The following is a 21,586-nucleotide window of genomic DNA, read 5'->3' as shown; positions in this document are numbered from 1 at the left end:
AACCCACTGAAGCATGCATGACCACTCAAAGCTCAGAACCTGAAGGACACTGCACAACCTGCAAGCAGCTCAACAAATTGTAGAGTGTCCCTCCCCGATGCCTCGGTTGTGAACCTCTTCCAGGCATCTTGGCTGATCTCAGTCTGCAGCTCAGCTTCACTTAGTCTGGGAGGGACTCAGTCTTTATTGCTTACTCTGGCAGGAAGAACCTAGTGAATCTGATCAATCTCAGGGACTTCCTGAAGCTTTTTAAGTTGTCTACCTCCCTGCTTAAGGAACTTCCCCTAAAGGTGGAGAGAAAACTTAAACAACCACCAAACCCACTATCTAACAGAACTAGAACTAGAGAAACTTGCCTCGTATTCTTTTCATAACCCAGGCAGACTACATGAGACTTTACCTGACACAAAAACTGGGGTCTCAGACAAAAGCCAGTGATCCCTCGTGTATCTCAAGGTGCTTGACACAGCTAGTGCTTGATAGTTAAAATGTCCGCTCCATTTGAACGGGCTCACTTTGGAAAGTATGGCATGAGAAGTCATGCAGGAATGACTGCATCATACGGGGTTGAAATGAAAACAGGGCTGGAGAGAAGCTCAGCAGTTAAGGCTCGTTCACTGGTTTTCCAGAGGACCCAGGTTTAATTCCCAGTACCCACATGGCAGCTCATAACTGTGACTTCAGTTCCAGGGGACCTGACACCCTCACACAGACATACATGTATGGAAAATAATACACATTAAAGAAAATAGAGCAAGTGCATTTTATATTTGTGACCTTCAATCAAAGGTTATTGAGGGCTGGTGAGATGAATCAGTGGTTGAAGAATCCTGTCACCAAGCCTGAAGACCTAAGTTTGAACTACAGAACCCACCCACGTGATGGAGGAGAACCCATTACTGGAAACCATGCATAGTGGGACACAAGCACATTGACACACATGCACACAAATTGAAATAAAAACATTTCGTTAACTAAACTTCATTAAACTTTTTCAAAAACTGTAAGAGGTTATATATTTTTTAAAAATATTTCTTATTGTTTATTTTATGTGCACTGGTGTGAAGGTGTCAGATCCCCTGGAACTGGATCTTCAGAGAGTTGTGAGCTGCCATGTGGGTGCTGGGAACTGAATGTGGGTCCTCTGGAAGAGCAGTCAGTGCTCTTAACCGCTGAGCCATCTCTCCAGCCCCAAAAGGTTATATCTTAAACTGAGTTTGGTAGAACACTAATCCCGGTACTTGGAAGGCAAAGGCAGGAGGATTACCATGAGCTCAAGGCAAGCCTGTGCTATGTTGCAACTACCAGACCAACCAGAACTATAGAGCAGGACCTTTTCTAATCCTAACCCTCTGGAGGCAGAGGCAGGCAGAACTCCAGGACAGCCAGAACTACATAGAGAGACCCTGTCTTTAAAAGTAAATAGAAACATAAATATTAATGAATAAGCCCCCACAGGGGCACACCCATAAATCTCTGCACTTCAGATGCAGGGTATGGTGCAGGTGAACAGGACAATGTTGAGTTTGAAGTTAGCATGAGCAAAATAGTAGAAAGACATCTCAAAAATAAACGGTTGAAAAGTAGTAGTAGTTTATTGTTCGCTAACTTGAAGTAAGGTCTCGCGCCTGTGAAACCTAAAGATGACTGCCATCATGCTTGTCACAAGAGCCTTTATAATTTTTTTTTGTTTTGTTTTGATTTTTGAGACAGGGTTTCTCCGTAGCTTTTTGGTTCCTGTCCTCGAACTAGCTCTTGTAGACCAGGCTGACCTCGAACTCACAGAGATCCGCCTGCCTCTGCCTCTCGAGTGCTAGCATTAAAGGCGTGCGCCAACATCGCCCGGCTTATAAATTTTGTAGGGCGGTTGGAGGCGGAGTGAGACGGCTCAGTGGGTGAAGTTTGTTGAGGCTAATAAGCCTGAGGAGGACCTGATCCCTGAGATCCACACGGTGAAAGGAGAGTCAGACGGTGAGAGGAGACTCCTGAAAGCTGTCCTCTGACCTCCACATGCACTCCGTGGTACACGTTCCCTCCATATATAATTAACGCGGTAATAGCCTAGTATACTAATATTGAACGATCCCTACTAAGCAATTAACTAGCTAAGTTAGAGATTAACAGTATCCTGAATTTCATTTAGGGATTGAACCCCTGGTCTCATACCCGGTAGGCAAGTGCCCTATCCCTACGCCTTCTAATTCTGAACATTTTTATATAAACTACATCCATCTTTCGGGATGAAGCGCGAGGAGCCGCACCGTACCGGGCACAGCTTAGTCCTCCTCCCGGACAGCTTCGTTTCCCTGACGACGGCTGTTGTGGCGACCAGCACGCCCTCCTATTGGCTGCTGCCTAGCGTCTCGCGCTCCCCTCCACCGATTTCATTGGTAGGCGCGCCACAGTCACGACGTGTCGTAAGTGAAGTGTCGCAACGCGGAGGCCTCCGGTGTCTGGTCCTCTGGCAGGGAGGTGGCGGTCTGCTCAGGCCGCGATGGCGGGCTCCCTTGGACCAGAGATCCAGGAAAAGTTCCAGGCGGCGCTGGCCCTGTCACGGGTGGAGCTGCACAAGAATCCGGAGAAGGAGCCGTACAAATCTAAATACAGCGCGCGCGCGCTGTTGGAGGAGGTGCGCGCTCTTCTAGGCCCGGCTCCCGAGGACGACGACGAGCGGGCTGCCGACGATGGGCCGGGGGACCAGGCCCTGGGCGCGGCCGAGCCGCGGGACGCCGAGGGCCCGGGGGAGCAGCGGGCGCTGCGGCTCGCGGTGATTGAGTTCCACCTTGGCGTGAACCACATCGACACAGAGGAACTGTCTGCTGGAGAGGAGCATCTAGTCAGGTGCCTGTCGCTGCTGCGCCCCTTCCGCCTGTCGCTTGGCTGCGTGTCTCTCTACATCCAGGCGCAGGTGAGATGCCGAGGCGGAGCTCACTCGGCGTCCAAAATGCCCCTCCTGGCTGGGGTTGTCTTAGTTGGTTCATTCCCCAGTATCGCAGAACCCCGGGCCTGGAATCCCAGCACTTGGAAGGCTGCGGCAGGAGAATTGCTACGAGTTCCTGGCTAGCCTGGGCTACAGAGTGGAGCTTAGTCTCTCTTAATTTATCTTAACACCTACTCACCATCTGCCTGCGAACTCCCTCTGCGCTCTCAGCGCCCACTTCAGCCTCACTTGCTGCCTTCCTTAGTCCTGGGCAGAACGTTAGCGGCTGTGCTTTTCCAACCCCTTGGCCAGCCCAGTTTCATTCTAGTAAGAAAAATCCAACTTGACTCAAATGGAATGAAAATGACAAGGGATGGCAATAATCCAGTTTTGGTTCAAAATAAAATCTCCCAAATCTTCAACTCCACTCTTACCACATTGTTTTGTTGGGTCAGCAAGGAATTCCCACCTATTCCTCATAATGTGTCTCAAGATCTCCCTTTAGTAACTTTTTTTTGTTTGTGTTTACACAGGGCTTCATGTGTCCAATGCTGAACTTTATCTTCTTGTCTCCTTGAGTGCTAGAATCCTCCCTCCCTTTTTACTTTCAGACAGGGTCTTGTTTTGTAGCCCAGGCTGGCCTTAACCCATGGTCTTCCCCCGTCAGCTTACTTACAGGAATGGGCCACCATGACTGACTCTTGTATTAGTAACGTTCCTTGGTCCAAACTGATCTCTCCTTCCAACTGTCATTGTTTTATAACATCGCACTGTGAATTATGCTTATTGTTAATAAAAGGCTGATTGCCTGACAGCCAGCCCAAAAGCAGGCAATCAGACTGAGGATGCCTGGGGAAAAAGGACGGAGTCAGAGAGATGCTAACCAGCCATTCAGCTGCAGAGAAAGCAGGATGTGTAGAAATAAGGTAACAAGCCACGAGCAACGTGACAATACATAGACTAGTAGAAATGGGTTAATTTAAATGTCTGCGCTAGTTAGTAGTAGGCCTGAGCTATTGGCCGAGCATTTATAATTCATATTCATTCTTTGATTTGGTTATTTGGGACTGGGCAGTTGGAACAGGAAACATCCTTTTACAATACTTTGTCTCATTTATGGGGTGCATGGCTTATTAAGAAGCAAGTCTGACAATTCTGCTTTGAGGAACCTAATACTTCAAAACTCAAATAGTGGGTAGAGGTTTCCATGCCCTTGGGTGTAGCTCAGTGGAAGAGCATTTACCTAGTGCTCCAGGTTTCATCTCCACACTCTGGAAAAAAATATACAGCTAACATCTGGCTCTCTGGTGCCAGGTTAGTCTCTTAGGCTTACAGATATTTTCACCCTGCACACAGTCCACTTGTGCTCATATATGTGAACCAGGGAATATTGACTAAAATTGATTGAGTAGGTGGGCCATAAGGGAAAGTCTCAAAACTTAGAAATTGTATGTCATATTCTTTTATCATGGCTCAATAAAATTAAAGGTCTAATAATAGCAATAGTATTAGTAATAATAATAACAAGCATTACCTATACTTTTTTGCTTGCTACTTACAGCTCCAGTAGGTGGTACAGACAGGGACATTTTACGTGTTTGTTCAAACATGAGTGAGTTAAAGAAATTTATAAGATGTTCAGTTTGAACACTTAAGCCAGCTGTTGTCAACACACACCTTTAATCCCAGCACCTGGTAGGCAATGGCAGGAGGATCTCTGTGAATTTGAGGCCAGTCTAGTCTATATAGTGAGTTCCAGGACATCCAGGGCTATACAGAGGAAAAACTGTCTCTAAAAACCAAAAGGAAAAGCAAGAAAACAGCAACAACAACCAAAACCCACTTCAGCAATTACCAAGTTACACTTGAACCGTGTGGTGGTGGTTCTGCACTGGCAGCTTGACTGGAATAGGAATCACTTAAGAGAAGCCTCTTAGGCTTCATCTGTGAGGGTATTCCAAAGAGATTCACTTAGCTGTGGATGGCAGCATCTCTTGGGAAATGCCAATATTTCTTTCTGTACCAAGTGTGGATTCAGTGAGACCAGCCACATCACATTCCGGGTCCTGTGCCATCCATGACATCTCCAAAGTGTGATCCGAAATAAACCCTGTATTTGAACAGTTGTTTTTGTCGGGGCCCTTTGGCACAACAAGAAGGAAGTCAACCTGTCAAGTTTTCCAAGAGTTAAAACCTTTGGAGGGCTTGGAGAGATGTCTTGGGGTGAAGGTGCTTTTTGCTAACCCTAACAACTTGAGTACAAGTCCCAGGACCCACGTGTTGAAAGTGGAGAACCAACTACTGTGCGTAGCCCTCTGCATGCACATCCAGTGCAAACACACCTACACACATGCACATGATAAATAGAAATTAACACACAGCTTTTTGAAAGGGTTTTAAACCTTAAACATTAAAGTTATTCTACTATTTCAGTATCATGGAACCCGTACATAATATAAAGAGTCTGTCTGCAGTGTATACTGTATTTTATTGATTTTAAGGTACAAGTTTGACAACTTGGTATACCTGAAATAAGAATGTCTCCTCACCAGGATTGGAGGGATGGCTCAGAGGTTAAGAGCCCTGGCCACTCCTCCAGAGAATGGTATAGGATTACCAGCACCCATATAGAAGATCACAGTCATCTCTAACTCCAGTCCCAGGGGATCCCACACCCTCTTTAATCCTCCACATGCATTCAGCAAAATACCCTTAAACATAAAATTAAAAAGAAATAATCAAATAGCATTATTTGCCAATATAATCCTTGTATACCTGAGAGCCCAGTTCAACAAAGCAAGAAACATTAAGGTAAATATGTTGTACTTGAGCTACACAGAGCCAAGGGTGGTGGTATTACACACCTTTAATCACAGCATGCAGGAAACTAAGGCAGGCGGACTTCTGTGAGTTTCAGGCCAGTCTCTATATAGAAGATTTAGAACAGGTAGGACTATATAGTGAGAACCTGTATAAAGCAACAAGAAACCTAAAAAATGCATATACACAATACACCTCATAAGTTATATTAGTAGTTGTCCTGTACATAAGTCGTAACTAGTTACAATATTTTTAGAAATTTAAAAGTAACAACCTTGGGAATAATAGAACTAATAATTTTAGAACTAATAGTTTTTAAAGGAATCTCAAATATGATCAGATATGAAGAGGTCATTATCCTGGCATTCATTTATAGGTTTGTGTTAGGTAATTTTTTGTAACTGTGACCAATATTCTTGGCATAGGCACTCAAAGGGAGGAATGGCTTGTTTTGGAAGATTTCATCCAACTTTGCTCAGCCACATGGACTCTGGCTGTTGTAGCCCGACAGAGCAGGACTTCAGCTCATGAACAGGAAGCAAAGTGGCAAAAACAAATAGGGTCATATTAATAAAAACCCACTGCCATTTTGTCAGGAAATACTGACTTTGAAACTATGAGTCTCTTTAATTGGATATATTCAATGACTCTTCCTGTTCCTTGCTTTCCAGAATAACTTGGGCATCCTGTGGTCTGAGAGAGAAGAGATTGAAACTGCACGGTCCTACCTGGAGTCATCAGAAGCACTGTACAATCAGTACATGAAAGAGGTATGTTACATGGCAGACAAAAATTTACATTGACAATGAACTAATCATAAATTAATACCAGACTTCCTTATTCACAGGAATTATTATTAATTTTTAAGGGATGGCTTCCTTTATAAAGTGCTTGCCATGCAAGCATGAAGACCTGACTTTGACCCCCAGAACCCACATAAAGAGCTGGGTGTTGGGTGTTGTCGTGCATGCTTGTAATGGCAGTGCTGGGGACTCAGGGACAGGTGACCCTCAAGCTCGGGCCAGCCAGCTTAGTCAAGTCAGCAATTCCCAAGCCAATGAGAGACCCTGGCACAAAAAAAGCAAGGTGTTGCTTCTGGGGAACTCCTGAAGTTGACCTTTGTCTTCCACAAGCACATGCAACATGCATGCACATACAAGAATTTTCCATCATAATAATTTTTCAGTATACCCGGGAATTTCTTTTTAGAACTGTCTGAAATTACTGCATATTGAAGACTGAGGTTCTTAAAAGTAATACTCGGTAGAGCATAATGGCAAAGATGGTCTTAATATAATCATAAAGGAAATACTCTAATGTTATCCAAACATACCATTTGAATATTTTTGTATTAATTTGTTTTAGATTTATTTCCTCTTGTGTATATGAGTGTTTGCTGTATGTATATCTGTGTACTACATGCATGCCTTGGAAGTCAGAAGAGGGCATCAGCCTCCTTGGAACTGGAGTTGCAGATAGTTTTGGAACCACTCTGTGGGTGCTGGGAACTGAACCCAGCCAGATCTCTGCAAGAGCAGCCAGTTCTCTTAACCACTGAGCCATCTCCAGCTCAGTTTTGGATGTAGACTACTGATTGTATTTTTTTTCACTGAAGACAGCAGTACTTTGAGGGAAAGCAGCTATACAGTATATCTGAAACTCAACAATACATCTGAAATCTTTGTGACTGTGGTTTGCAGCTGCGGTGTGCACATCAGAGTCACCCGAGGGACCTGTGAAGCCTCAGTAGGCCATGTAGGTGCCTGTGTTCCCAGCAACTTGGAAGTTGAGGGAGGAGCTTGAGTTCAAGACCAGCAAGACTCTGTCTAAACCAAAACCAAAGTCTCAGCAGACCAGGCTTCTGGGCCATCTGGGGCTGTTCTGGGCTGCGGCCTGAGAGTGCGCTTTTTAACAAGGTGACATTTATGCTGCTGCTGTGATGACCATGTTCTGAGACCTGCTTCAGGGACATGTTTTTCCTGATGATATTCCCCCATGTCTGAAATGCAGCTTATGCAGATGAATATCTCTGTAGAAGAAGCAGAATATATATGTCTAGGATATATTTCTTAGTTTTTTATCACAGCATGACATCAACACCAACCACATTACAACTGCAGAGTAAAGACTTAAGTTGGGAAGCAAAGCCAAGGCAAAGAGCAGACAGGCCCTCTTCAGAGACTCTCAACAATCCTGAAGGTGATTCAGAAGGCTTTCCCCTCTCTAGCTAATGGGAATTAAGTCATGTGTCATTCATATATATAAGTAAATTAGAGATGGCTCAGAGGTTAAGTTCAATTCCCAGCAACCACATGGTGGCTCACAACCATCTGTAATGAGATCTGATCCCCTCTTCTAGCCTGCAGACAGAACACTGTATATATAATAAATAATTTTTTTTTTCAAGACGGGGTTTCTCTGTAGCTTTGGAGCCTGTCCTGGAACTAGCTCTTGTAGACCATGCTGGGCTCAAACTCAGAGATCCATCTGTCTCTGCCTCCTGAGTGCTGGGATTAAAGGCGTGCGCTACTACCACCTGGCTATAATTTATTTTTGTTTTATGTGCATTGATGTGTATGTCTGTGTGAGGGAATCAGGTCCCCTGAAACTGGAATTGCAGACAGTTGTGAGCTGCCATGTGGGCGCTGAGAATCAAATCAGGATCCTCTGGAAGAGCAGTCAGTACTCAACCACTGAGTCATCTCTCCATCCCAAATAAATAAATCTTTTTTTTTTTTTTTTGGTTTTTCGAGACAGGGTTTCTCTGTGGCTTTGGAGCCTGTCCTGGAACTAGCTCTGTAGACCAGGCTGGTCTCGAACTCACAGAGATCCGCCTGCCTCTGCCTCCCGAGTGCTGGGATTAAAGGCGTGCGCCACCATCGCCCGGCATAAATAAATCTTTAAAGAAAAAAAATCCTCTGACTAAAAGAAACTGAGGGAGGAAAGAGTTTATTGGTTTTTATACTCCAGGTTCCATCGCTGAGGGAAGTCAGGGCGTGAACTCAAGCAGAAACTTGAAGCCACGGTAAAATGCTGTTTACTAGCTTGTTCAGCTAGCCTTCAGACCATTTGGCCAGGGGATGGTTTATCCCACAGTGGATTGGACCCTCCTATTATCAATTAGTTATCAACATAATCACCTGCAGACCAAACTGATCCATCCAATTGCTCGCACAAATGACTGTGCTGTCACTGGGACAGATTCTCTCTAGGAAGTATTGCTGTGCTTGGGAACTTGATGCGTTCAGTTCAAAGCAAGGATGAGGTTCTGAGGCAAAGCTCAAGGGATAGACAGTGTGCTTAGCATGTCCTAGACTCTGGGTTCATTCCCAAGCACCACAAAAATAATATAGCAAGATGCAAGGATGAACTTGTAGTTGGGACTGTCCTTATAAAGGGTCAACATTTATGCCCGGACAGAAGCCTTCATGTTATAATGGGTTTGTGGAGAGTAACGCTGTCACCCTGAAAGCCTTATGAGGTTAGGTGCTGTAACTGCCTGATTTTCATAGACAAGGAAACAGCATAAGAGGTTGGCTTTCGGCCGGGCGGTGGTGGCGCACGCCTTTAATCCCAGCACTCGGGAGGCAGAGGCAGGCGGATCTCTGTGAGTTCGAGACCAGCCTGGTCTACAGAGCTAGTTCCAGGACAGGCTCCAAAGCCACAGAGAAACCCTGTCTCGAAAAAACCAAAAAAAAAAAAAAAAAAAAAAAAAAAGGTTGGCTTTCCTAAGACGGTAAGCAGTGTGATTAATCCCTGCTTTTTATTTAGTTGCTGAAAAGTCATGTTAACCCTTAACATATCTCTGAGTGGGAGGCCAGGCCACAGAGTGAGTTCCGGGACAGCCAGGGCTACACACACGAGACACACTGTCTTAGAAACAAAACAAAACAAACAAACGAACAAAAAACACTTTGCTTGTTCCCATGAGTTGATTTTCATTAGTAGTGGCAGTTTGAACTGTTACCTAAGAAGATAGAAATCACTAAAATCATTATTTTTGTGCATATTTTATCTTATTATAGTTACTTATTTGAGTGTGTGTGTGTGCGCATGTGCATTGCACGTTATAGTGGGTTTTCTTTTTCCACCGTATGGGCTCTGGGGATCAAATTCAGGTCGTCAGGCTTGGTAGTAAGGTGGTTTTTTCATTTTTTAATTATTTTATTTTATTTTTAATTTATTATTTTTAATGTATTTTTTTTATAATTTCTCCCTTTCTTTTTTCCCTCTAAACTTATGTAGGTTTTTAAAAGAGCCTTTTTAGTAGACAAAACAAAATTCAAAATACTTAATTATTCAACTAAAGCGAAGTTTGGTGGCCTACACCTGTAATTCTGGCATTCAGAATACAGAGACAGTAGTGGTTGGACTCTGAGACTACCCTGGGCCACACAGCGCACAGTGAGTGCTAAGCAAGCTTGAGCTGCAAAGGGAGACCTGTCTTTTTCTTTTCTTTTCTTTTCTTTTCTTTTCTTTTCTTTTCTTTTCTTTTCTCTTTTTTCTTAAATGTGCACTGGTATTTTGCCCACATGTATGTCTATGAGGGAGCCAGATTCCCTGGAACTGGAGTTACGTACAGTTGTGAGTTGCCATGTTGGTGCTGGGAATTGAACCTGGGTCCTCTGGAAGAGCAGCCAGTGCTCTTAATCATTGAGCTGTCTCTCCAACAAGACCCTGTCTTTAGCCGGGCGGTGGTGGCGCACGCCTTTAATCCCAGCACTCGGGAGGCAGAGGCAGGCGGATCTCTGTGAGTTCGAGGCCAGCCTGGTCTACAAGAGCTAGTTCCAGGACAGGAACCAAAAAGCTACAGAGAAACCCTGTCTCGAAAATCCAAAAAAAAAAAAAAAAAAAAAGACCCTGTCTTTAAAAAATTATATATGCACATGCCAGCCTGAGTTGCAGTTCCATGGTGAGGCTACCTCAGACAAAGGTCATTTCTGCAAACCCGCCACAAGAGAGCGCTTGGGGTTTGTGTTCAGAAGCTGAAGAGCTGTCTGCTCTTTAACCACAGATTGGGAGCCCGCCTCTTGACCCCACGGAGCATTTCCTTCCTGAAGAAGAGAGACTCACGGAGCAAGAGAGATCAAAAAGGTTGGTCTTCATTGAGCCCACAGGTGTGCCCCGCAGTAATTGGGTGCTTGCTCGGGGTGCACATGTGCTGTTTGCTGCTGCACGGCACTCCTCCTCCTCCAGGGTACAGTGAGGATTCTATGTACATGTACATAAAAGTTACATGACTTTGTTCAACTCTGAGACTCAGTTTCCTTGTTTGTCAGATAGATCCAAGGGCTCAACTCAAATATCTGAAATTTCCTTCTAAATTGTAAATGGTTGTGTAAGTCACTATTTTCCTTCACAGATTTGAGAAGGTTTATACTCATAATTTGTATTACCTGGCTCAAGTCTACCAGCACATGGAAATGTTCGAGAAAGCTGCTCATTATTGCCACAGCACGCTCAAACGCCAGCTCGAGCACAATGCTTACCATCCCCTGGAGTGGGCCATCAACGCTGCCACCCTGTCCCAGTTCTACATCAATAAGGTCAGTATCCCAAAGTAGTTGCGTGAGGACAGGGCCAGCAGTGCCGTAAAAGCAGGTAGCTGCTATTTTGTTGTTTAAAACTTGGTGTAGAATGCAGCCAGCTGCTTTGGCAAAACAGTATTGGAGCGCTTTGTTGTATGAATACTTTTGAATCTTTAAAAAAACGTTTCTATTTGAGAATTTCATGCAGTGCATTTTTATCCCGATCTTTCCTCTCCCCCTACTGTTGGGTCTCTAACGTGCTGCTAGCCCTCCATGACAGGGACCTAACATCAGTTCCGTCCGGCTGTTAGCACACTTTTCATTTCACTCTTGCTGTGTGGTACCTTAAATTGCAGATTTTTATCTTGTTGCGGATACAACTTTATCTTCATGTGATGCTAATCTCAAAACTGTGAGAATTTGTCTGAGGAAGTTGACGGTTAAATGTGGGCTTTGATAAAAGAATGTGGTGTGTTTCAGTTGCTGTTCAGAATTAGCCGCTCTCTAATAATCACTTTTGATGTTGGAACTGTGTGCTGAGCCCTAGAGTTCCAGGTTTTATGGTACCCTTCTGAACTGAAACATAGAGACAAGTTTGAACATCAAGCTGCTTGTCAAAATCACTTAGCGTTGAGTTGTATTTTGCATAAACTCATTTTTTTTTAGTACTTTAGTTTCTAATACTAACCTCTCCCCCCCCACCCCCACCCCCCACTGTTTTTTGGAGGCAGGGTGTCGCTGGGTATCCCTGACTGGCCTGAAAGTTGCTATATAGACCAGGGTGGCCTGGAACTCAGAGGTGTCTGCCTGCCTCTGCCTCCCGAGTACCATGGCTAAAGCATGTGCCACCATGTCCGGCACAGAAACTATTGCTATTTGGAAATCTGGTTCCCAGAGTGCTGACATTTGGAAATTCTTAGCCCATCAACATCCCTCTTGCTCCTCTGGTGGCCTGCTGCCTTCCCCTCAGCATTTTCCTTACTATGCCTGCTAGCTGTATTGTCCCACACAGTGTCACTCAGAAACACTATTGGGAAAGGGCAGTGTTGACTGCGGCATCGCTTCTAGGAGTTTGGTTTAGGACCAAGCATGGAAGTAAGACTTTTTGCATTCAAACTGAACTCCTGTGACTCCATTTCAGCATGGTCATCAAGAGGCCCCTCTGCCGGCTCCTTCCCTCCAGCTGTTGAGGTTCCATTGTTTGCTCCATTTAGCAACTTTACTGATGTGCGATTCCCCTCTGTATGCTGTGAATATCATTGGCTAATAAAGGACTGCTTTGAGACTATAGCAGAGCAGGGCAGAAAGAGCTAGGCAGGCAAAACTAAAGTGAATGCTGGGAGAAAGAAGGGCGGAGTTAGAGAGAAGCCATGTAGCCCCACTGAAGACAGATGCTGGAACTTTGCCAGTAAGCCACAGCCATGTGGCGATTCACAGATTACTAGAAATGGGTTAAATTAATATGTAAGAGTTAGCTGATAAGCTAGAACTAATAGGCCAAGCTGTGATTTAATTAATATAGTTTCTGTATAATTATTTTGGGGCTAAGCAGCCAGGAACTAACTAGTGGCCTCCATTTAACACTTTACATTTCCTTGTTCAGTATGGTTTTAACTAACACCTAAAACTCCATGGGTATTCATAGTACAGCATGTGAGTCTCTCCTGCACCACACCTTTTTCTTTTTCTTTCTTTCTTTTTTTTTTTTTTTGGTCCACATCATAACCAGCTAAGTTCTGTCACAAAAAAAGAGATTTAAACCGTGTTTGAAAGTGATGTTCAGCCGTGCTGTTGTGGCTCATGCCTTTAGTTCCAGTACTTGGGAGGCAGAGGCAGTTGGATCTCTGAGTTCGAGGCCAGCCTGGTCTACAAGAGCTAGTTCTAGGACAGGCTCCAAAGCTACAGAGAAACCCTGTCTCGAAAAAAAAAAAAAAAGTGATGTTATATCTTAGTCACTCCAGAAATATCTGTCCCCACAAATGGGTTGAAAATGGAGTTTGGTCAATAGGGTGCTTGTCTACTATGCAGGAGACCCTGGGTTCAATATTGGACTATGCAAAAAACAAAACAAACAAAAACAGAAAGTGATGTTATTTGTATTGTTACCATCTCCATCTTCTTTGGTCTTGCTGCTCTTCAAGTCCCATGTTAACCTGCTACCCACAGAGCACAAGGCTGTCTCTGTCTTCAGCAGTGACTGCTCATAGGAAGACATTCTGGACAGAGCTAAAGTGGTAATTATGGGTAAGACACTGTAGAGGGCCAAGAATGTTTCTTCATGTGTGCTGTAACAGTTGTCTTACAGTTGGATTTCATACCAACATGTGGAGGTATGGATGCTGCTGGTCTATTGATACCCATGGTACCCAACTATTCTTTACGAGAGCTACGAATTCAGTGTGGAGGCGAGGTGTATTACTGTTGAAATTCTATCAACCACATCAGTTTTTCAAACTAACGGATAGGAAGCACATTCTCTTCCATTCAGAAGATTAACTTGATTCTGCCAGATCCCACATTTTGAATGACAGATGACAGGTATTTGATGTTTAACACGGAGATGTTCTTGAAGTGTTGGAGAAGTTTTCTGTGCCCAGATTTGAATCTTGAATTCCTTGTGAGTATTGATGAAGTAGTTCCATAAGTTCACTTGTAGAAATCCCTTGACTTGAAAACTTGATGGGAAGCCTCCTTGTCATGTCGCCTCCCTCCAAAGGTTTTAAAAGTCAGGAATGAGCCCTCAGTCCTCTGACAGAGTAGATACAGAGTACCAGATAATGCTGTTCTCCATAGCAGTGCTGTTCGGTCCCTTTAGTGGGGTCCTTTTCCTGATAGTACAGCTATGTTAATAGAACTGTTATTGTAAACAAGGCTTTGTCATAGTTAGATTTTCTTGTGCTTATTTTCCCAACAGCTCTGCTTTATGGAAGCCAGGCATTGTCTATCTGCAGCTAATGTTATTTTTGGTCAAACTGGAAAGATCCCAGCTACAGAAGACAGTAAGTTTGTGTGTGCATCTCATGATATAGTTTCTCACTATGACAGTCTTGCCCACGCTGATCTTAAACTCAGTGTCCTCCCACTGTAGCTTTCTAAGCACTGTAATGACAAGTTCACCATACCCGGCTTCTATATAACTACAAACCTGTGTGAATTCTGAGTGTATGTGTATGAGTGTTCTGTCTGCAGGGGTATTTGTGTATTTGTGCCACATGTGTGCATGATGCCTGCAGAGATCAGAAGAGGGTATCTCATTCCATAGAACCCAAGTTAGATGATTGTGAGCCACAGTGTGGGTTCTGGGAACGGAGCTAGGGTCCTCTGCAAAATAGCAAGAACTCTTAATCACAAAGCCCTCAAATTTGAAACTCTTATAAGCTTTAAAAAAGTTGTAAGAACAGAATTCCATATGCCTTCCTCTAAATGCATCATTTTCAATATTTATGATTCTCCATTCATTTTTTTCTGACCCATTTGAGATGAGTTTTTATAGACATCTTTTGACTGTAATACTTCAGTAAATCATTTCCTAAGAATTAGAATATCTTCAGTTAGACATAATGACTCATGCCTGGAATTCCAGTGCTCCAGAGACTGAGGCAGGAGGAGTGCCACAAGTTTTAGGCCAGCTTGGGCTATGTAACAAATTTCAGGTCAATTCAGACAATAGCATAAGACCCTATCATGAAAAAAAGAAATCTCTCTCTTTCTCTCTCTCTCTCTCTCTCTCTCTCTCTCTCTCTCTCTCTCTCTCTCACACACACACACACACACACACACACACACTCATATGGGACCGTTAGCAGCTTCAGGAAATGCAGCACCACGACAGTCCTCCTGCTGCAGTGGATGTTTTTGTTGTCAGCTATCCTCTAATGCCCTTCCTAGGGAAGCCTTTCCCGTCTCTGTGTACAGCTCAGGACTGCACGTTGCCTTCAGCTGTGGGGGTCGCTTTAGTCCTCCTGTCCTCTGGGGCAGTTGCCGGCCTCTGCCCTTTCAGCGTGTCTTTTGAAGGCCATGGGGCTGGTTACTATGTAGGATTCCTATTACTTAGAGTTTGTGCAATGTTTCCTTCTACCATGATTGAGATTTTGGTCAGGATACTACTTATGTAAGGGCTGTCTTCTCACACTGTCTTTCTTCACCATAGGGGTTTTGTTTGGTTGCGTATTTGTGTGTATGTGATGCAGCATTAAAGCAAGGGCCTGTGTGTGCTAGGCAAGCTGTTCCCAGCACAGGGGCTGGGAGGGGTCGGGGAGAAAGATGAAAATGACAGTGTCCATTGTTTTCCACATGATTTCTGTCAGCATACAAAAACATTGTTGGATATGACACTTGCCAGAAATAATTTGTCAATTTTTATTTAAAATACTTTAAGTTGTGTAAACTGTTTAACCTAGTAAATTCCATTTCTGGAAACCAGTCTAGACTCTAGGTAGATGTATGTATAGGAATCTGTAGCCTAGACTTGTTCATTATAGGAAGGATTTAAAACAGTATATTTCCTCTTCCAGAAGAATGGCTGAAACAGGAAATATCTGTTTAATTGTGTGTAATGGTGTATTAAAAATAAAGTTCAGGAGTTGGTAATGATAGGGTCAGAATTTTAGTAGCATGTTATATGAAGAAAAAACTATTCAAAAGTAAATATCCATTGTAGTCTTAGTTTTTACCTGCGGGCTCTGCAGGCGCGGCCCCTAGTGCTGCACAGCTTAGTGAGGGTCTGCCGCTGTGCAGTCAGGGAAGGGGAAGGAACAGAGGACAGTGTGCAGCGCAGATAGTGCTGACCGGCTGACAGGCCGCCTGTGCTTTCAGATCCTGAAGCCGAAGGAGATGTGCCGGAGCTTTACCATCAAAGGAAAGGGGAGATAGCACGATGTTGGATCAAGTACTGCTTGACGCTGCTGCAGAACGCCCAGCTCTCCATGCAGGTATGCACATGGAAATTGCCTTCGGCTTTGTGGTTTTTGTAAATTGTGTGTGTATGTGTGTGTGTGTTTTAGGTACCTGTGTGTGTGCAGGGGATAAACTTGGTTGTTTTTTTGAGATAGAATCTCTTACTGGACCTGGGGCTAGGTGATTAGGTTATGCTGGCTAGAGGGCAGCAAGCTGCTGGGATGCCTCTGTCTCTTCCCCGCCAGCACTTAGGTTACAAGTGCTTGCCACAACTGGGTGGTGGTGCACGCCTTTAATCCCAGCACTCGGGAGGTAGAGGCAGGTGGATCTCTTTGAGTTTGAGGCTAGCCTGGTCTACAAGAGCTAGTTCCAGGAAGGACATATTCCAAAGCAACACAGAGAAATTCTGTCTCAAAACAAGAACAACAACAAAAAATCCCAAGTACTGCTTGCCACCATCCTCAGCTCTTTTGTATGGTCCCTAGGGATCCAGTCTGGGCCCCCGGCTTTCATGACTAGCATGCTCCTGACTAAGCTACTCTCCAGCCCAGTTGTATTGTTACTTTTAGCAGTCTCACGCCATAGTTTAAACCAGCTCCTCCCTCAGCCACCTGGGTAACAGTACCTGGATAACAGGTGTGCACTACACTCATAAAGACCATAAAGAATTTTAACTAGGCTGTGGAGAGATGGGGTCAGCATCATATTTAGATTGTGACATAATTGTTCCCAAGAGAGTATTTAAAAAACTAATTGTTCGCCAGGCAGTGGTGGCTCACTCCTTTAATCCCAGCACTCAGAAGGCAGAGACAGACAGATCTCTGTGAATTGGAGGCCAACCTGGTCTATAGAGCGAGTAGGCTCTAAAGCTACAGAGAAACCCTATCTCGAAAAAACAAAACAAAACAAAACATGCATATAAGAATTATTCATTCAACAATTAGTTGGGGTTTTTTGCTTTGTTTTTCGAGACAGGGTTTCTCTGTAGCTTTGGAGCCTGTTCTGGAACTCACTCTGTAGACCAGACTGGCCTTGAACTCAAAGAGATTAAGTGCTGCGATTAGAGGCATGTGCCACCACTGCCTGGCTTGAATGAATAATTCTTTATCCTCCACAGATACTATATTCTTCTTTTGACTTCATGGAGTCATTTAAATTCTGTTTTATAACCTGGGAATGGTGGCACATTCCAGCACTCAGGAGAGAGAACCAAGAAAATCTTTGTGAGTTTGAGGACAGTCTGGTCTACATAGTGAGTTCCAAGGCAACCAGAACTACATAGTGAGACCCTGTCTCAAAAAACCAAATAGGGGGCTCAGGTAATGACTCAGGGGTTAAAAGCATCGGCTGCTCCTCCAGAGAAACAGGGTTCAATTGCCAGCACCCACATGGCAGTTCCCAACCGTCTATCAGGGATCTGATAATCATCTTCCCGCAGATACCAGGCACCAATCTGGTGCACAGACACGCATGCAGACAAAATACCCATGCATATAAGATAAAAATGAAGTTAACTTTAAAAAGATCGGAAGAAAGGAAAGTCCAGATGTGGTATGGTGGCCTAGTCATTTAAAATGACCAAATAAATAAGTGAATCAATAATCTCATCTTTTATCTCCTTCTGTTTGTGATTTTGTGTTTTGATCCTGTTTTGAGACGGGGATCTCGCGCTAGTGCCGTCTGGTACAGAGCTTACTTGAGCAGTCCTTCCTGGCCTCAGACTTGTGGCCATCCTCCATCCTCAACCTTCCTAGTACTAGGATCACAGAGTGCACCACCACACCTGGCCCCTTGATTTAGTTTAGACTGCAAGTCCTTGAAGGCAGGAAGTAACTCTCACTAATTTTTGTGTCTTTGCAATATTACCTTACAAACTGACAAAACCTTGTAGGTTCAAGACATAGTCAGTCAGTTGTTAAGTGTGGACAGAGTTAATGCAGCAGTTGAGTGTAGATAGCCAGAGGTGGATCTCTGTGAGTTCAAAGCCAGCCTGGTCTACAGAGAGAGTTCCAGGACAGGCTCCAAAGCTACACAGAGAAACCCTGTCTCGAAAAACCACAAAAAGAAAGTATCTGAGTGTCTAAGGTAGGACTGTCAGCTGACTCAACAGGTGAAGGTGCCAAGTCAAGAGTTCGATTCTTAGGACCCATATTACAATAAAAGCTTCAACCTTGTTGCACTTTGATCATTTGTTTAATATAGGTTTTTTTCATTTAATTCAGTTAATTAGTGAGTTCGTTTGTGTGTGTATCCATATACATACGTACGTGCGTGGGTAGGAGGTGAGAGGACAACATAAAGGACAGTGTCCGTTTCTGCCACTGTGCGGGTCCCGGGGGTCAGTCTCAGGTTGTCAAGGCTGGTGGCAGATACCACCATACAGTATATGCTGGCCTGGGATTCACTGTGGAGCCCACTCTGGCCTCAGACTTGCAGCCATCTCCCGCCTAACTGTAGAGTGCCTTAATTACAAATGTGAGCCATCTGCCCACTGTCAGATTTTACTTTTAGGTTGACTGTTTGTCTGGAGCCTCCTGTGTAGACCAGGCTGGCCTTGAACTCACAGAGGTCTGCCTGCTTCTGCCTTCCAAGTGAGATTTTATGATTGTTTTAAGATTTATTTATTCTATCTTACATATATGAGTGTTTTTGTATGTCTGTGTACATGTGTGCTTGGTGCCCATGGAGATTAAAAGAGGGCATCCAATCTTCTGGAGTTGCACTTACAGATGGTTGTGAGCCAGCACATGAGTGCTGGGAACTGAATTTAGGGCTTCTGCAAAATAGCCATTTCTTCAGTCCCAACTCTTTGTTCATTAAGACTGGGCCTTGCTGTGTATCCCCAGCCAGCTTGCAATAATGCCATTTAGCTCAGGCTGGTCTCCATTCTGCAATCCTGCTTCTGCCTCCTGATTTCTGGCATTACAGGTGTGCTCCATCACACAGCTGGCTGAGGTTTACTCTGTAGTTTTACTTGACAGTAAATGAGTATTCTCTTAACTATGGTTTCTCCTTAGGACAACATTGGAGAACTTGATGTGGACAAACAGTCAGAACTCAGAGCATTAAGGAAGAAGGAGCTTGATGAGGAGGAGAGCATCAGGAAAAGGGCTGTGCAGTTTGGAACTGGAGAGCTGTGTGATGCCATCTCGGCAGTGGAAGAGAAAGTGAGGTACTTGAGGCCATTAGATTTTGAAGAAGCCAGGGAACTTTTCCTACTGGGTCAACACTATGTGTCTGAGGCAAAAGAGTTCTTCCAGATTGATGGGTATGTTACTGACCATATTGAAGTTGTTCAAGACCACAGTGCTCTGTTCAAGGTGCTCGCTTTCTTTGAGACTGACATGGAGAGGCGATGCAAGATGCATAAACGCAGAATTGCCATGCTAGAGCCCCTGATTGTGGACTTGAACCCCCAGTATTATCTGTTGGTCAATAGGCAGATTCAGTTTGAAATTGCACACACTTACTATGACATGATGGATTTGAAGGTTGCTATTGCCGACAAGCTCAGGGATCCTGACTCACACATTGTGAAAAAGATCAATAGCCTAAATAAGTCTGCACTCAAGTACTACCAGCTCTTCCTAGACTCCCTGAGGGATCCGAATAAAGTCTTTCCTGAGCACATTGGGGAGGACGTTCTCCGCCCTGCCATGTTAGCTAAGTTCCGAGTAGCTCGTCTTTATGGCAGAATCATCACTTCAGACCCCAAGAAAGAGCTAGAAAACTTGGCGACCTCTTTGGAGCATTACAGATTTATTGTTGATTACTGTGACACTCACCCCGAGGCTGCCCAGGAAATAGAAGTTGAGTTGGAGCTTAGTAAAGAGATGGTTAGTCTTCTCCCAACAAAAATGGAGCGGTTCAGAGCCAAGATGGCCTTGACTTAAGCCTTGTCAAAGGACAGGAAACACAACCTGAAGCATTCCCCCTACACCCCATAGTGAGCCAGGCCCAGCTCTGTGGTCGCCTTCACCACCAGAGCGAGAGGAATGCACTCGGAGCTTCAGATGCAGTCAGGAACCTGAGTCTATGCTAGGACCTTAAGCAGCATAAAATTAATTAATAATTTATACCTAATTATTTAATTGCCTTGCTAAATGACAGGTGTTCTGCATTTTCCATCGCTTGTTTTCCTGTTTAAGTACAAACATTTCCTGCCGTGATCTGACTGATAAGTCCTCTGTTGACTGATACTTGTTGGGTTTAGCACCGGGAGCAACACGAGGTAGTGTACCTGGTAGAAGAGCCTGCTACTGTGATGGATTTGAGAAAGCTACTTCCCATAGTCATTCTCTGTAAAATACTTTCTTAAACCCCTAGATAAATTCTTCCCTTTTGAAAATACTAAAAATTTAATTAAAAATGTTGTAAAATGGCTTATCTTAATTATAAGACAAAAGGCTTTGCACTTAATAAATTTACTTGTTTCAACTAGTAAACACTTCTGTTGCCCCCTTTTTCTTATAAGAATGTTCTTTAAAAAAAAAAGATTTAAGCTAGGTGTTGGTGGTGCATGCCTATAATCCCAGACCTCGGGAGGCAGAGGCAGGTGGATCTCTGTGAGTTTGAGGCCAGCCGGGTCTACAGAGTGAGTTCCAGGACAGGCTCCAAAGCTGCTGAGAAACCCTGTTGGGGGGGAAAAAAAGGTTTATTTTTATGTGTGTGTATATGCCAAGTGTGTGTCCGTGGATCATGTGTGTATGCAGTGTCTATGGAGGTCAGTGGAGGGCATCTGATTCTCCTAGGACTGGAGTTCCAGACATTGTTACTGTTCTTTGGGTACTGGGAACCAAGGAAGAAGAGCCAGTGCTCTTAGCCATTGAGCTGTCTCTCCAACCCATTTTCTTATAAAATTTGGTCTTAATTTTGTCACCTTAAAGGTATTAGCTTATTCAAAACCAAAGAATATTTTAATGGTTTAATAAATATATTTATATATGAATTATTCACAATAATAGGTTTCATTTTGGCATTTTTATACACATATATAGTGTATTTCTATCATACACACGCCTGTTACCTCCTCTTGTCCCCCTCCCATTTTCTCAGTCCCCTTCCTTAGAGAAGAATATTTCTTTAATAACGTTGCACAGTGAGGAAACATTAAGCTAGAAAACTTTACTTTATCATCAAAGAGTCCCACTGTAGTTATAAACCACATCATAATTGTCATTAATATTGACATTGTTCATATGTGTTGGTCATTTAAAGAAATGCAGAATTCAAGGCTGAGAATGTGGCTTAGTGGTAGGAGTGCTTGCCTCGCTTGGCAAGGACCTGGCTTGCACTGTCAGCATCCAGGAGGGTGGGAAAGAGGATGTCGGCTCACGGTCCAGATCCATTGGAAGATTTGCTGTAGAGAATAACCCTGTGCATGGGTTTGCTTACCTATTAGTTTGTATCCTAAAGCTCCTAA

The 21,586-nt window shown here is 44.0% G+C and overlaps 1 protein-coding gene across 1 annotated transcript; it reads left to right on the top strand.

Annotated features, from left to right (window-relative positions):
- The first annotated feature begins 2,419 nt into the window (after positions 1-2,419).
- On the top strand, positions 2,420-20,771 carry Kifbp (kinesin family binding protein). Its single transcript, XM_057752043.1, has 7 exons — positions 2,420-2,908; positions 6,412-6,510; positions 10,755-10,834; positions 11,103-11,286; positions 14,183-14,267; positions 16,084-16,199; positions 19,182-20,771. Exons 1-7 carry the CDS (start codon positions 2,495-2,497, stop codon positions 20,055-20,057), a joined length of 1,854 nt encoding a protein of 617 aa, XP_057608026.1. The 5' UTR covers positions 2,420-2,494; the 3' UTR covers positions 20,058-20,771.
- Positions 20,772-21,586: the final 815 nt, after the last annotated feature.

This window comes from Chionomys nivalis, chromosome 19 (assembly GCF_950005125.1).
Source record: "Chionomys nivalis chromosome 19, mChiNiv1.1, whole genome shotgun sequence".
Classification (NCBI taxonomy): Eukaryota; Metazoa; Chordata; class Mammalia; order Rodentia; family Cricetidae; genus Chionomys; species Chionomys nivalis.
Note: the sequence above shows the minus strand (reverse complement) of the source record. Positions and strands in the feature narration are given on the sequence as shown.